At 57.3% G+C, this 13154-nt stretch overlaps 1 protein-coding gene across 1 annotated transcript; it reads left to right on the top strand.

Moving 5' to 3' along the window:
- Positions 1 to 4197: 4197 nt before the first annotated feature.
- LOC135579963 (ubiquitin carboxyl-terminal hydrolase 36-like) lies at positions 4198 to 9132 on the top strand. Its single transcript, XM_065070017.1, has 11 exons — positions 4198 to 4447; positions 4521 to 4742; positions 5488 to 5598; positions 5893 to 5995; positions 6327 to 6394; positions 6765 to 6835; positions 7019 to 7101; positions 7427 to 7538; positions 7828 to 7968; positions 8240 to 8340; positions 8631 to 9132. The coding sequence occupies exons 1-11, from the start codon at positions 4198 to 4200 to the stop codon at positions 9130 to 9132; spliced, it is 1764 nt and encodes a 587-aa protein (XP_064926089.1).
- Positions 9133 to 13154: the final 4022 nt, after the last annotated feature.

The raw sequence follows: 13154 nt of genomic DNA, 5'->3' as shown, positions 1-13154 counted from the left end.
CTGGCCTGGGGAGAGGGGCTGGCACTGAGGGGCACAGGCCGTCTGTGCTGGGACTCTACTGGAGCTGACACCAGCAGTCCTGGGTTTGCACTGGTCTCCATGCCCTCGTGCCATGTCCAGCTCCAGCCCTGGGGCTGTGGGTGGGGCTGAGACCCGTCTGTGCCCCCAGCAGCTGCTGAGCCCTTCAGAGGGGCTGGGGCTGTGGGCTGAGTGCCCAGAGCTCTGCAGCCCCTGCGCCGGGCACGGCCGTGGGCCAGCCCAGCCTGGGCTGCTCTGCTGGGCTGGGCTGGAGAGAAAGCCGGGGCTGTGGGGAGAGCTGGGCAGGGGCTGGGCTGAGCTGGAAAGTGCTGGCAGAGGACACCCCGGTGCTGGCTGAGCTGTGTGACCATGCAGGGGGAGGACACACTCAGCGGGGTGAGCTGCAGAGCCAGGACACGCAGGGGCAGGAGAGAGGAGGCCGCTCTGTGCCCTCGGTGCAGGGACAGGCTGGGAAGGTGCCCAGGACATTGGTCTCTCCCGTCGCCATTTCCAGCACTGCGCCACAGTTGCTGGGTCAGGTTTGCTCTCTGTCCACCTCCTTCCTCAGGCGCTGGTGCTCCCTGGCACTGCTGCCATTCCGGGACTGTTTTCCCCTCTACCCACACACAGGAACTGTCCCTGCAGCTCCAAAAAGGCCTTTGAGAAAGGATCTCAGGGAAAAAAATAGTCTCTGAAAGTCCTTTATTTCAGGTAAAGACCCAGAGAGCAGGGCTCCTCGTTTACCCAGCAATTAGGTATGAAAAGAAAAACAGACAGTGAATCAGTAAAGGATGAAAACATTAACACAATTTTAAAATCCCAGCATCACAACAAAATAAAGAAGACATGTCGAGCCTGCAGTGAGTTACATTAAGACTGCCATGCAGCAGATAAGGGGCAGTTATTGCTTCAGAAAAACATCCAGTCATCAGTTTCCACATGGCGTCCTTGAGATAGGGGGAAATATGGAATTGGTGAAGCTGTGGGGGAAAACTGTGTTGTGTTGCTTCAGAAAATATTTGACATGCATATCATAATAATAGTAATAACAACAATAACAACAATAATGAAACAAGCAGGCAAACAAATAAACCCAACAACAACAAAACAAAACAAGCGAAGGTGAATAACCATGAAAGAAAGAGGAAGACTGCCCCGTCCATGGAGCTCTGCAGAAGGAGCGTGGAGCCGTACATCGTATGAGGCGATATAGTTGGCATCAGCACGTAGAGAAGACTTTTGTAGGGAAGACTTTGAAGGGAGCGGCCTGACTCCATGCAGTTGAAAACCTGAGAGCTGGCAGTGTGCTGAAGGGATGGGGAGAAGTGTCCTGGGCTGAACAGAAACCTGTGGATGACACAAGGTTGGAGAGATGTGCTTTGCAGAGATTGGCAGGAGTCCTTCCCAGGGTTGAGCGGGATGAGCTTTGGACACACGGAAAAATAAAGCGGCTCTCAAGCGTGGTTTGGAATTAGTGCCACTGTCACTAGTTACAGAAAGAGGACCGTGCCGTAAGGGAACTCCTTGTTCTTCAGGAGAAAAACTGAAGCTTTTTCACGTCCTTCCTTGTCAAAGAAGGTGTAATTCTTCAGTAGTTAGCCTCTGGCACCACAGAATCCCAGAATGTGAGGGGTTGGAAGGGACCTGGAAAGCTCATCCAGTGCAATCCCCCCATAGAGCAGGAACACCCAGATGAGGTTACACAGGAAGGTGTCCAGGCGGGTTGGAATGTCTGCAGAGAAGGAGACTCCACAACCTCCCAAGACTCTACACTTGCCCTTGTTATATTTATTAAATTTTTCCCTGCCCAACTCTCCAGCCTGTCCAGGTCTCTGATGGCAGCACAGCCTCTGGCGTGTCAGCCACTCCTCCCAGCTCGGTGTCATCAGCAAACTTGCTGACAGTCACTCTATTCCCTCGTCCAAATTGTTGATGAATATATTAAATAATACAGGTCCCAGCACTGACCCCTGAGGCACTGCACTAGATACAGGCCTCAACTGGACTCTGCCCCATTGACCACGATTCTCTGGCTTCTTCCCTTCAGCCAGTTCACAGTCACCTCACTACCTGGTCATCTAGACCGCACTCCCTCAGTTTAGCTGTGAGGATGCTGTGTGAAATGCTTTATTTAAATCACGGTAGACCACATCCACCACTCTGCCATCATCCATCCATCTTGTTATGTCCTCATAAAAGTCAATGAGGTTGGTCAAGCATGACTTAACTTTGGTAAAGCCATGTTGACTGCCCCTAATGACCCTCTTATCCCTGATATGACTTGAGATGGTACCAAGCATGAGTCGTTCCAGCAGTTTCCAGGGGATGGAGGTGAGGCTGACCGGCCTACAGTTGCCCGGGTCCTCCTTCTTGCCCTTTTTGAAGACTGCAGTGACATTTGCTTTCCTCCAGTCCTGAGGCACCTTTCCTGTTTCTCAAGACTTGGCAAAGATGATGGAGAGCGGTCCAGCAATGACCTCAGCCAGCTCCCTCAGCACCTGCGGGCGCATCCCATCCGGACCCATGGATTTATGGATCTCCAGATTGCCTAACTGCTCCCTAACCCAGTCCTCATCAACCCAGGCAAACTCCTCCATTGTCCTGCCTTCCTCTGGGGCCTCAGCAGTACGGGGCTCCCCAGGACAGCCTCCGGCAGAGCAGACAGAGACAAAGAAGCATTCAGTAACTCTGCCTTCTCTGTATCTTCTGTCACCAGGGCACCCGTCTCATTCATCAGTGGGCCTACATTGCCTCTGCTGTTAGTTTTATCTGCCACATATTTGAAAAAGGTTTTCCTGTTGTTCTTGACCCCTCTCGCCAGGTTTAATTCTAGGGAGGCCTTAGCTTTCCTAGTTGCCTCCCTACACTCTCTGACAACAGCCTTACATTCTCCCCAAGTGGCCAGCCCCTCCTTCCATGATCTATAAAACCTCCTCTTCCACTTGAGCTTACCCAGCATCTCCTGTTTGACCACGCAGGTCTCCTGGTTTTGCTCTCAGGGCTATTCCTTTGTTTAAGTTATATTTAAATGATATTTAAAGATTACACCTCTTAGACAGAATTGCCTTTTTATGATGCCTGATCAATGTATTTTCTCCCTGGTTTTGGCAGGTGGCTGAGGGGTAGAATATGGTGGTTGTTTCTCTTTTAGGGTATCAGCCACCCCAGGGTGAGGCTGGGTGACATTTTGGTGAGCTGAAAACCTCCAAAGGCGGGGATCACCGAGAGTCCCCGGGTGTCCTGCTGCAGGGCAGCACCACCCGCCTGCTCAGTTTTTCCTAATGCTCCGTTCAAAGCTCCCTGGAGGGTGTTGGTGGCTGCTGCCTCTGTCCCACCAGCCGCCACTGCAGAAGGGTTTGCCTCCCCCATCATCTCCCCAAGCAGGAGTCGCTGCTTTTCCAGTGCCCTGTGTCCCCTTCAGCAGACTGAAGAGGCCCAATTGACTGAGCTGCTCCACAAAGCTCAAGTGCCCATGACCCCCCCATGACAGATGTTCCTCTGGACCTTCACCCGTGTCGTAGTTTAACCCGAGCTGGCAACACAACCGCGGCAGCTGATCACTCACCCCCAACCCCTTCCCCTCCCAATAGGGGAAAGAATCGAAAGTGAAGGGAGAAATTTGGACTGAGAGAAACACAGTTTAGTAAAATAAAAAAATGCTAAGAGACTTCTAGTAAATATAGATAAACCCATCATAACTCCCACGCCCTTCTCCTCAGGACTGCTCAGCCGGTCACATCCCAGCCTGTCCCGGGACACCAGGTGTGCTCCGCCCCCAGCGCACACGTTGCACCCTGGCCTTGTAAGACTTGCAGAGGCTTTTCTCGGCCAAATCCACCACGGTGTCCAGGTTCCCCTGCACTGAAACCACAGTGTGTGACCATTTAATGATTCTGGGGCGTGGCCGGAGCGCGATGGCATCACAAACAAGCCCCGCCCCCGGCAGGCTCCGCCCCTGGCGTTGCCGGGACGCGCAGGCGCAGCTCAGTCCTGTTCTGGACGCGGAGCGGAGCGGACGGCGAAGGCGAGGGGAGGAGTCAGTGGGCCGAGCCGAGCGCGAGCGACCGCAGCGAAGGGCGGGACTTGAGGAGGAGGCGCGGGAAGCGTGTGTGGTGGTGGAGAGGGAGAGGCCGAGAGACCGGCGCGACCTCGAGGCGGTGGCACGTGCGGCGACACGCCATGGCGGGCACGGCGAAGCCGAGGGAGCTGCTGAAAGCGCGGCGGGACGCGGGCGAGGCCGGGGCGCTGGGCCGGCTGCTGAGCACCTCGGCCACGAAGGTGCTGCTGCACAAGATCGAGTTCCAGCCCGCCAGCCACGGCTTCTCCGGCCAGCCGGAGCTGCTGCGGGCCAAGTACCTGCTGCTCAACCCCCGCACCGAGCCCGCCGAGCACCCCCGCGGCGCTGAGGAGGGACAGCCGGGCAAGCAGGGTGGGTGCAGAGGGCCGGGGAGCTCTCCCTGCGCTGCGCAGCCCGCGGCTCACCCGCCTCTCTCTCCCCGCAGGCAGCGACCGGACCCCGGGGCGCCTCGGGGACGGCGTCCCTGCGCCCCAGAAGGGGCTGTTCCCTGCAGGGCGCCTCGCCATGCAGTGGCAGCGTGTCCAGCGCATCGGCGCCGGGCTGCTCAACCTGGGAAACACCTGTTTCCTCAACGCCACCCTGCAGTGCCTCACGTACACGCCACCGCTCGCCAACTACCTGCTGTCCAGGGAGCACAGCCGCACATGTGAGTCGGAGGCGAGCGCCCGCCTGTCCCGGGGCTGCGCTCAGCACCCTGCGCACGGCTCTGCCGGGGCTGTGCGGATGCCGGGATGTGCCTTCTCTGCTCCCTCCTGCCCGTTTCTCCGTGGAGAGGACATTCCTGCATACGGGAGCATCCACTTTTCCTGGCCGTAGCAGTGTTCCCGAGCTCTGCATCCTGCGTCTGAGAGGCTCTGTCTGTGCTGGACACAGCCAGGACTAAGATGGGTCCATGAGGGTCTGAGCAGGGGTCCCAAACAGCCGCAGCCTGTGGGGACCGTGTGAGCGCAGAGCACAAGGCTGCGTACAGGCTGCAGGTGCTGTTCACAGGCGGCTTTGAACGGGAATCTGGTGGGCTCTGCTCCGAGCCGTGACCGAGGGGAGCACGTGGGGCTCACAGCCCCGTCCGTAGGGCTCTGGTGGGATCGACCCCTCAGGGCTGACCCGTGGGCTCATCAGCGAGTCCCTGTGCCCTGTTTCCCCTCCACGTGGATGCTGTCTCATCTGGAGGGTTGCAGCGACTGGTGCTGTGACTGGGGCTGTTCCAGCCGGGGTGGTGTGTGCTGGTCCCTGTGACCCCGGGATGCCCCAGAGCTCTGCTGCAGCACAGAGCTCATAGGAAAACTGAGCGTGGATGAGCCGTGCTGGACCAGAGATTCCCTGTCCCCTGTACTGCCTCCATCTCTCCTGGGTTTGTCCTCAATGTCCTGTCTTCTCCTCTCCCACTCCAGGTCACCAAAGCGGCTTCTGCGTGACATGCATCATGCAGAACCACGTCACGCAGGCGTTCGCGAACAGCGGCAGCGTGATAAAGCCAGTGTCCTTTGTCCGGGACCTCAAGAGTAAGGATGGCTGCCCTTGCGTCCCCTCCTGTAGCCGTGCAGGAGGGCAGAGACTATTGCAGGAGCAGAACCTTTGAGATCAGGGCAGGTCTTGGCAGAGGTTCTTCCAAGACGACTCACTGAGCCTGCCAGGGCCTTCACGGTCCTTGTGGGGCTTCCCCCACGGCCGACATGAGTCTGACGTCTGGTTTGGGCCGAGGGAGCTCAAACCCCGCAGTCGCTGTCCCGAGGGAGGGCGGGAGGACCTGCCTCTGTTGCAGCGCGTGCTGCGGCTGATCCCTCCCTCTCCTGCAGAGATCGCCCCGCACATCCGCTTGGGCAGGCAAGAGGACGCACACGAGTTCCTCCGTTTCACCATCGATGCCATGCAGAAGGCCTGCCTGCCCGACTGCACCGAGTATGTGGGGCCTCTGGTGGTGACAACTGCCCTTGTCTGCTGGTCCCCTGTGCCCATGGGAGGGGACTGTGGGGTGAACGTGTCCCCCGGGCTGGGCTCATGGAGGGAGGTTCTGACTCCAGGGTCTGGGGTGGATGGCCCAGCATTCTGCCCCTCTGTGACACAGCCGTGGGCTGCTGTCTGCCTTCTCCTGACACCTCCACCCAAGCACAGCTGCGGTTCTGTCCCCAAATCCTGTGACTGGGCTGGGTTTGGATCCTGAGGACACAGCGCAGGCACGTGGGGGTGGCTCTTGGGGCGGGCGCTGTGTGATCCGAGCTGCCGTCTCTAGGTTGGATCGCCAGACCCAAGCCACCACCCTGATCCACCAGATCTTTGGCAGTTCCCTGCGGTCCCGTGGTGAGTGCTGGCTGCCAGGGCCTGGGCCTGTGACTCTCAGGGCTGCTGTTTCCCCGAGAGCCTTGCAGTAACTTGGGAAAGTCACTAAGCATGTGCAAATTATGCAGAGCTGCAGCTGGTCAGTCTTTTGGTATCTGTGGGTCACAAAGCTGCTGGCAGTGGGTCCCCAGCTCATTGCCACCAGCAAAGGAACCCACGTTGCCAGCTGTCCCGCAACACTTGTTGTCCCAGCACGTACAGACTGCGAATGCTGGTGCTGCCGTCCCAGAGCCCAAACGCGGAAAAGGGCAACACGGCAGCCGCCTGCGCTGTGCTGGGGGTGGTGGTGCCGTGTTGTGCCAGGGGGTGCTCACTGCTCGTTCTCTTGCAGTGAAGTGCTCGATGTGCAAAGCAGTCTCGGACACCTTTGACCCCTGTCTGGACCTGCCGGTGGAGATCACGGTACCGGGGCAGGGTCAGGTGGGGAGGAGCTCTGCTCTGCAGGGGATGTTCCTGCAGCTGCACCGCTACTGCTCGAGGCTGTTTAACCTGTCAGTGTCAGGCACGGTGCAGGCAAGAGGGAATCAGCTTCTGTTGTTGCGCTGCCTCCTCTGCCTGGCCCTGACCTCTCCTCTGTCCTGGCAGCAAGCCGCAAACGTAGAGCAGGCACTGGAGCTGTTTGTGAAGCCAGACCTGCTGGGCGGAGAGAACGCCTACCTGTGTGACAAGTGAGTGTGCGGGGCTGGGGCGGGAAGGGGCCGCGGGTGTGCTGGTGGGAAGCAGGAGGGCAGCTGCAGTACAGGAGGGCTTCTCTACCTGCTCCACCGCTAAACCGTGAGGTGCGTGGCTGTGAAGCCTGCGATGAAGCCTGTCACTCCTCACCTCCCTCGTCTTGAGACGGGGACCTGAGCCAGCAGACCTGGCCGTGAGCAGGTGCCCTGGAGCAGAACCCGCTCTCACCAGGGTCATTTCCGTGGGGTTTGTGGCTGGGCCAGGGCTGACAAGCACCTGGGTGTCGGAACAGCATGAACAGCTCAAGCTCTCCCTGTGCAGATGCAAGAAGAAAGTGTCGGCAACCAAACGCTTCACCATCCACCGAGCGCCCAAGGTTCTCACGCTTGCTCTGAAGCGTTTTGCCGACTTCACCGGAGGCAAGATCACAAAGGTGAGTGCTCAGCAATCCAAAGCAGGGCTGTGTCCTGTCCCGAGGCCCTGCTGCCCCGAGCAGGGTGGGAGGCGGTTCTGTGCGCGGTGCGAGCTCTACCGCAGTCCTGCAGCCCTTCCCCAGCTGTGCTGTGCTGTGGTGGGAGTTTGGCTCATCCCGGCATCTTCCTCACTGTGGGCTCTGCCTGTGGACAGCGGGTTCCCCCTTCCTCGTGACACAGGACTCGTAGGACAGCTGAGCTGCTCTTGCCATCTGCTGTGCAGGCTTCTGAGACATCCTCTCTCTGCAGGACGTGGGCTACCCTGAGCTCCTGAACATCCGCCCGTACATGTCCCAGACCAGCGGGGATCCGGTCATGTACGTGCTCTACGCGGTGCTGGTGCACTCGGGGTACAGCAGCCACTCAGGACACTACTACTGCTACGTGAAGGTGAGCCCAGGGCGCTCTCTTGGCACCTCTCTGTGCTGGGGGTCGGCAGGAGGGTGCTCAGCAGAGGTGCGTGGTGTGGAGCACAGGGGGGTACGGGCTGTGCTCCGTCACAGGAAGTGTGGAGTTCTGCTCTTGCAGAGACCCCTCACCTGCCCGTGGTCACCTGGGGGTTTTGGGGAGCGGAGCTCTGCCGACGGGCGCTGTTCCTGCTGCTTCTCAGGCCAGGAGCGTCCCTGGACACAGCCCAACCCCGTTCTCTCTCCCTCCGCAGGCCAGCGACGGGCAGTGGTACCAAATGAATGACAACGTGGTCCGCCCCAGTAACATCAAGGTGGTCCTTAACCAGCAGGCATATGTGCTGTTCTACCTCAGGTGAGCGTGCCCTGTGTCCCCGGCCCCTCTGCCCCTGCTCAGCGTGTGGGACAGGGCTGGGGGCACATGCCTGGGTGTGGGAAGGAGCTTGGCCCAAGTAGCCCCAGTGCCCACGTGCGTGTGCTGGCTCAGGGGAGGGCGGCAGCCGTTTGTTGTGGTTTTGCGGCAGCTCAAGAGCTCCTCACCTCCTCGGAGCTTCTGGCTCCTGGTTCTCGTGCGCAGCTATGACGAGAGTGTTGCAGTCGCTCCGACACTGGCAGTTAACACGTGCCCTGCTCTGCCTTCCCCAGGATCCCCAGCCCCGGGAAGAGCTCAGAGGGTCCCGTTTCCAAAGCTGCCTCCAGCCTGCCTGGCCGTGTCAAGCTGCCTTCTGGGTCACCGTCACCCAAGCTGGCCCTGAAAGCCAAACGCGTGGCTGCAGCGTTTCCCGGTGACGCAGTCCAGAGGCCCAAGAAGCCGCGCTCCTCGCAGCCGCCACCTGCACCCAGAGCGGCTCCAGGACTTTGCAGCCCCAGTCACACCAGTGGGGCCAAAGCGCAGGTTTCCCGGAAGCGCTGCTGGGAGCCCGGGCCCCTGCCCACCTCCCCCGGGCTGCCGGAGCCCATCCCTGGCCAGGAGCCGTGGAGCAGCGGGGAGAACACCGGGACACCGGCAAGGGACCCTCGCAGCAGGGCTTCTGCCAGCCTGGTGCTGGCAAAGCTGAAAGCCTTCTTGTCGGCCAGGGCTGCTCCGCAGCCCAGCAGCACCATGTCACCACCACCGGCCAAGAAGCTGGCGCTTTCCGACACATAGGTGAGTCTGAGCTTCTGCCCAGAGACTTTAGTAGGTGCCTCGTGCCTCCGGAGCCGGGGCTTGTGTTGGGGAGTGCAGGAATGATGCTGGTACCTTGCTAAGCAGGAGGCGGGCGGGGAGAGCCCCTAAACCCCAGGGCTCTGCCCTCCCTCTGGGTCGGGGTGTGGGGCCAGGCCCCCGCTCTTGTTCCCATCCCTGCAGAGGCTGGAGAATTGGCTGCTGCCTCCTTGCTCAGGACGGCGGGGTGGCTGCGCCAGTCCCTGGAGAGGGGCGGCCTTGCCAGCCTTGTCAGGGCAGCGTGTCCCCGGGGGCGATGGGAGCTGGTGACACCACAGCTGGAGGCTGCAGAGTTGCCTCCTCCCCAGGCAGCGGCTGCACCGGCTCTCTGGGCGCCGCTGTGCAGCTGGGGCTGTGGACGGTGCTGGGGGTTCTGTTCTTAAAGTTTCCTTCCTTTTTTCCTTTCTGCTTCTAAGGGAAAACCCTTCTGATTCTTCTACTCCCCCACTTCCCTCTCCCTGTCTGTGTCTTTTCCCCTCCCCTTTCTCTGGGCTCCCCTTTTTGTTTTCTCCTCTTGGCTCACAGCAACCTCTTTTATTTAGACCACCAAGTTGTTCTTTATGTCAATAACTGCAGGGCGGCCCCCCAGGGAAGGAGAGCAGAGGGGACCACCGTGCACGTCCTCACCTGCTGCTGCCGGTTCCTGTGCCCGCCCCAGCCCCGCGCTGGGTCCCTGTGGGGCCGGGGCGCTGCCACCGGGACACCGGGCAAGAAACTGGAGCGTTCCCTCGGGAACCGGCTGGGCTGGCGGGACAGCGGGAGCGGCCAGAGGAGCCACAGGGAGGATCCGAGGCTGGAACAGCTCTGCTGGGAGGAACGGCTGAGAGAGAGTCCTCAGCACTCGGACAACTCCTGGGAGAGCTTTCCGTCAGATACCTCGTGGTGAAGATTTCAAACATGATTTCATAAAAGAGGGGTTTTTCTTTCCGAGTTGTTTTCTATCATTTTTCATCGTATACAAGAAGTGATAGCAGCATTCTACAATGGGTATTGATCCAGGGGGTCTCCTGGAGACATCTGGATGGGCAGGAGAGCAGCCCTGTGAGGCTGGACATTGTATGGACGAATTTGCCCCTCACCCCTCCCCAATCCCACCTGTTCCCTCACCGGCCACCTGGGACTTGGCCTCACCAAGCTGGAGCACAAGTCTGATGAGGAGCGGCTGAGGGACCTGGGGGTTCATCTGGAGAACAGGAGCTGAGGGGAGACCTTCTGATCTCTGAACTGCCTGAAAGGAGCTTGGAGCCAGGGGGGTCGGGCTCTGCTCCCCAGGAACAAGTGCCAGGAGCAGAGGAAACGGCCTCAAGTTGCGCCAGGGGTGGTTGAGGTTGAATCTGGGGAACAATTTCTTCCCCAAAGGGCTGTGGGGCATTGGAACAGGCTGCCCAGGGCAGTGCTGGAGTCACCATCCCTGGAGGGTTGGACAGACCTGAGATGAGGGTCTCAGGACATGGGTCAGTGCCGGGGGTGGGGAACGGTTGGACTCCATGATCTTAGAGGTGTTTTTCAACCAAAATGATTCTATCGCACAGTCTATCTTTGCATTGTAATAGTGCCTCAAGGTCACAACCAGGGTTTATATTTTCTTGTCCTGGTATTTTTGCAAACGGGTAGAAGTCTGTCTCAAAGGATGTAATGAAAACAAAACAAAAGAGCGTGGGTAGAGCGAACAATGGGAAGGAGGGAGGGCCAAGTATTAAGGTGAATCCCAGTGAGAGCAAGTATTTACACATCACTAGTGATACGCATCACTTGCAGGCTGTAAATCATTGACACTCTTTTTGTTAGTAATGGAAATGTTTCCTGTGTCCCACAGGATCCTTGTGTCACTGTTGTGAACTGCAGATGCATTTTTGGCATCAAAACGAAGGTGCATCTCAAAGCTGGGTGGGTCAGATTGAAATTGTTACCGAGAGTATATTGGTAGCATATGAAAGAAAAAGCCTCGCAGTGATCTTTAGCACTGGGAGCTTCTGGCAGGTGTTGATCTGCGAGAAGCAGCCTCAGCAGGGGTGAGAAGATTCTAAAAGATGGAAATAAGGAGAGTCAGAGAGAGAGAAGATTCTGAGGGATCTTAAGAGTGAACATGAAATAACTGAATGCAAAAGCAAGTGTTAATGCTGCGTTCTGACTGAGCTGGAGGGTAGGAGTCTGGGCTTTGGAAAGCTCGGAGTTTGCACAGGCTGGAAGACAAGAGTCATAACAGCAAAAAGGGAGAAGGGCTGGAGCTGACTTCTGCTGGGAAAAGCATTTTTGCCTCCCCTAGAAAAACAGGTGGCTTCCAGAAACACGTTCAGTACCCATTTTCTCAATCTGGAGGTGTCCTGGTGGAGGAAGCCTTAGCACCGCACTGACACACACAGGGCAGGCAAGGCAGAAGAAGATGCACTGTCTGGGTTACCGGCTCAGGCCACTGAACAGCGGCACTGACTGTGATAGAGAAAGCAGCAAACGAGGGGAGCTGGAAGGGGCCTTGGCTGCAGGTAACCGTGCCCTGGGCTGAGAGGGGCTGGCGCTGCGTCTAATGAACATGACTGAGCATCTTCCTTGTCTGTGTGCTGATCTTTTTCAATTGTGGTGTTTCACAAGGGAGAGAGAAAGAGAAAGGACATGAAAAGTAAATGTTGTGCTATCGGCATTTCAAAACTGCCTTTCTGTTGTTTTCAAACAGGCTCAGAATTTCTCTTTTCGGAACCTGTGTCTTTGGAGATGTTGGAGGAGACAAAGGAGGAGGACACCCAAGAGGAAGACACGCGAGGAAGATGTGGAGTCTCTGCACAGCCTTCAGGAGAGTCTGAGGAACCAACCAAGGAAGACGAGGAGACTCCACAGAGCATTCAAGAGGCAAGTCACTGGCATACGGACCATTCTGTGTGACTAGGGGATATTTTAGAGACGGAGGAGGTAAAAACAAACAGCTCATAAAGAACCCAAACCCCAGCCTCCCCAAACCAGGATTTTGTTGCAGTGTCCTCGAAATAAATCCTTTCTAATTTAGCTATTGCTGTGCTTAACACTGTGGTACTTAAAAGCCCTGAAATTTTAATTGTTCAAGCGCTGTGTATGATGACCAAACATTATGCGGTTGCAGGGGGACCAGTATACGTATTTCAAAAGTTAATTGGTACCTCATTGTCTACTATTCTCTTGTTCTTTGCTCCTCCCTGCAAATCCAAACAGCGCTGAAAAGCAAGCTGTGAAGGAGGAGTCTGGTTTAATGATGCCCACTTGGCGCTGTAGCAGGGCTGTGAGAGGGTCTTAAAATCCTTGTAGGATTTAGTGAAATCAGATAGAATGAAGGCAGCATGAAAGAAAAACAAGAGACCCACAGATAAGCTGAATTCTTGCAAGACTGCAATTATTTCCCTTTTAACCCAATGAAGAGAAGAAAAAAGAAGACGACACATTTTAGTCAGATTATTCTAGCCTGTATCTGCCTCAGCCTACTCTAGATCACTTCAGTATTACACAGAAAACCTAAATGCACAGCCCAGCAGATCAGATCAGTTCACCCGTGGCAACACAGCTCAGTCTTGGTTTTGTAGCTCAAAGCGATGTTCTTGCTTTCATGTGCTCCCTCCCGTTCACAGCTGCAAGTGCCAACAGTCTCTGTACCAGCAGAGCTCCTGAGAGAACTGGCACTAACCCTTGTGGATCAAAATGTTCATGCAGCGGCCGTCAGTATCGGGTGTTAGTGCCCCTTCTCCTGGCAGGGCACAATTCAGGATGGGGTGAAGAAGCAGAAGAAGGAACTGTTTACCGTGTCACTCTGAAAAGAGTGCAGATCCAGCAAGCTGCCGACGAAGGAGCAGGATGGCTCCGGGTAAATAAAGCTGGCGTGGTGGCATTTAGGACGGCTGCTAATGGACTCTGACACCCAGCCTCCGGCTCCCTCCAGACCGCGGCGCCAGCTGCGTGCTGGGCACCATGGGTGTCTGGGCAGGGGAAGGCAGGCGAGGCCAGTC

This window comes from Columba livia, chromosome 7 (assembly GCF_036013475.1).
Source record: "Columba livia isolate bColLiv1 breed racing homer chromosome 7, bColLiv1.pat.W.v2, whole genome shotgun sequence".
Lineage (NCBI taxonomy): Eukaryota > Metazoa > Chordata > Aves > Columbiformes > Columbidae > Columba > Columba livia.
Note: the sequence above shows the minus strand (reverse complement) of the source record. Positions and strands in the feature narration are given on the sequence as shown.

Coding starts and splice junctions, on each gene's coding strand:
- LOC135579963 (XM_065070017.1), top strand. CDS start 4,198: ATGGCGGGCACGGCGAAGCCGAGGGAGCTGCTGAAAGCGCGGCGGGAC. Junction 4,448..4,520: donor GGGACAGCCGGGCAAGCAGG/GTGGGTGCAGAG, acceptor CTCTCCCCGCAG/GCAGCGACCGGACCCCGGGG. Junction 5,996..6,326: donor TGCCTGCCCGACTGCACCGA/GTATGTGGGGCC, acceptor TGCCGTCTCTAG/GTTGGATCGCCAGACCCAAG.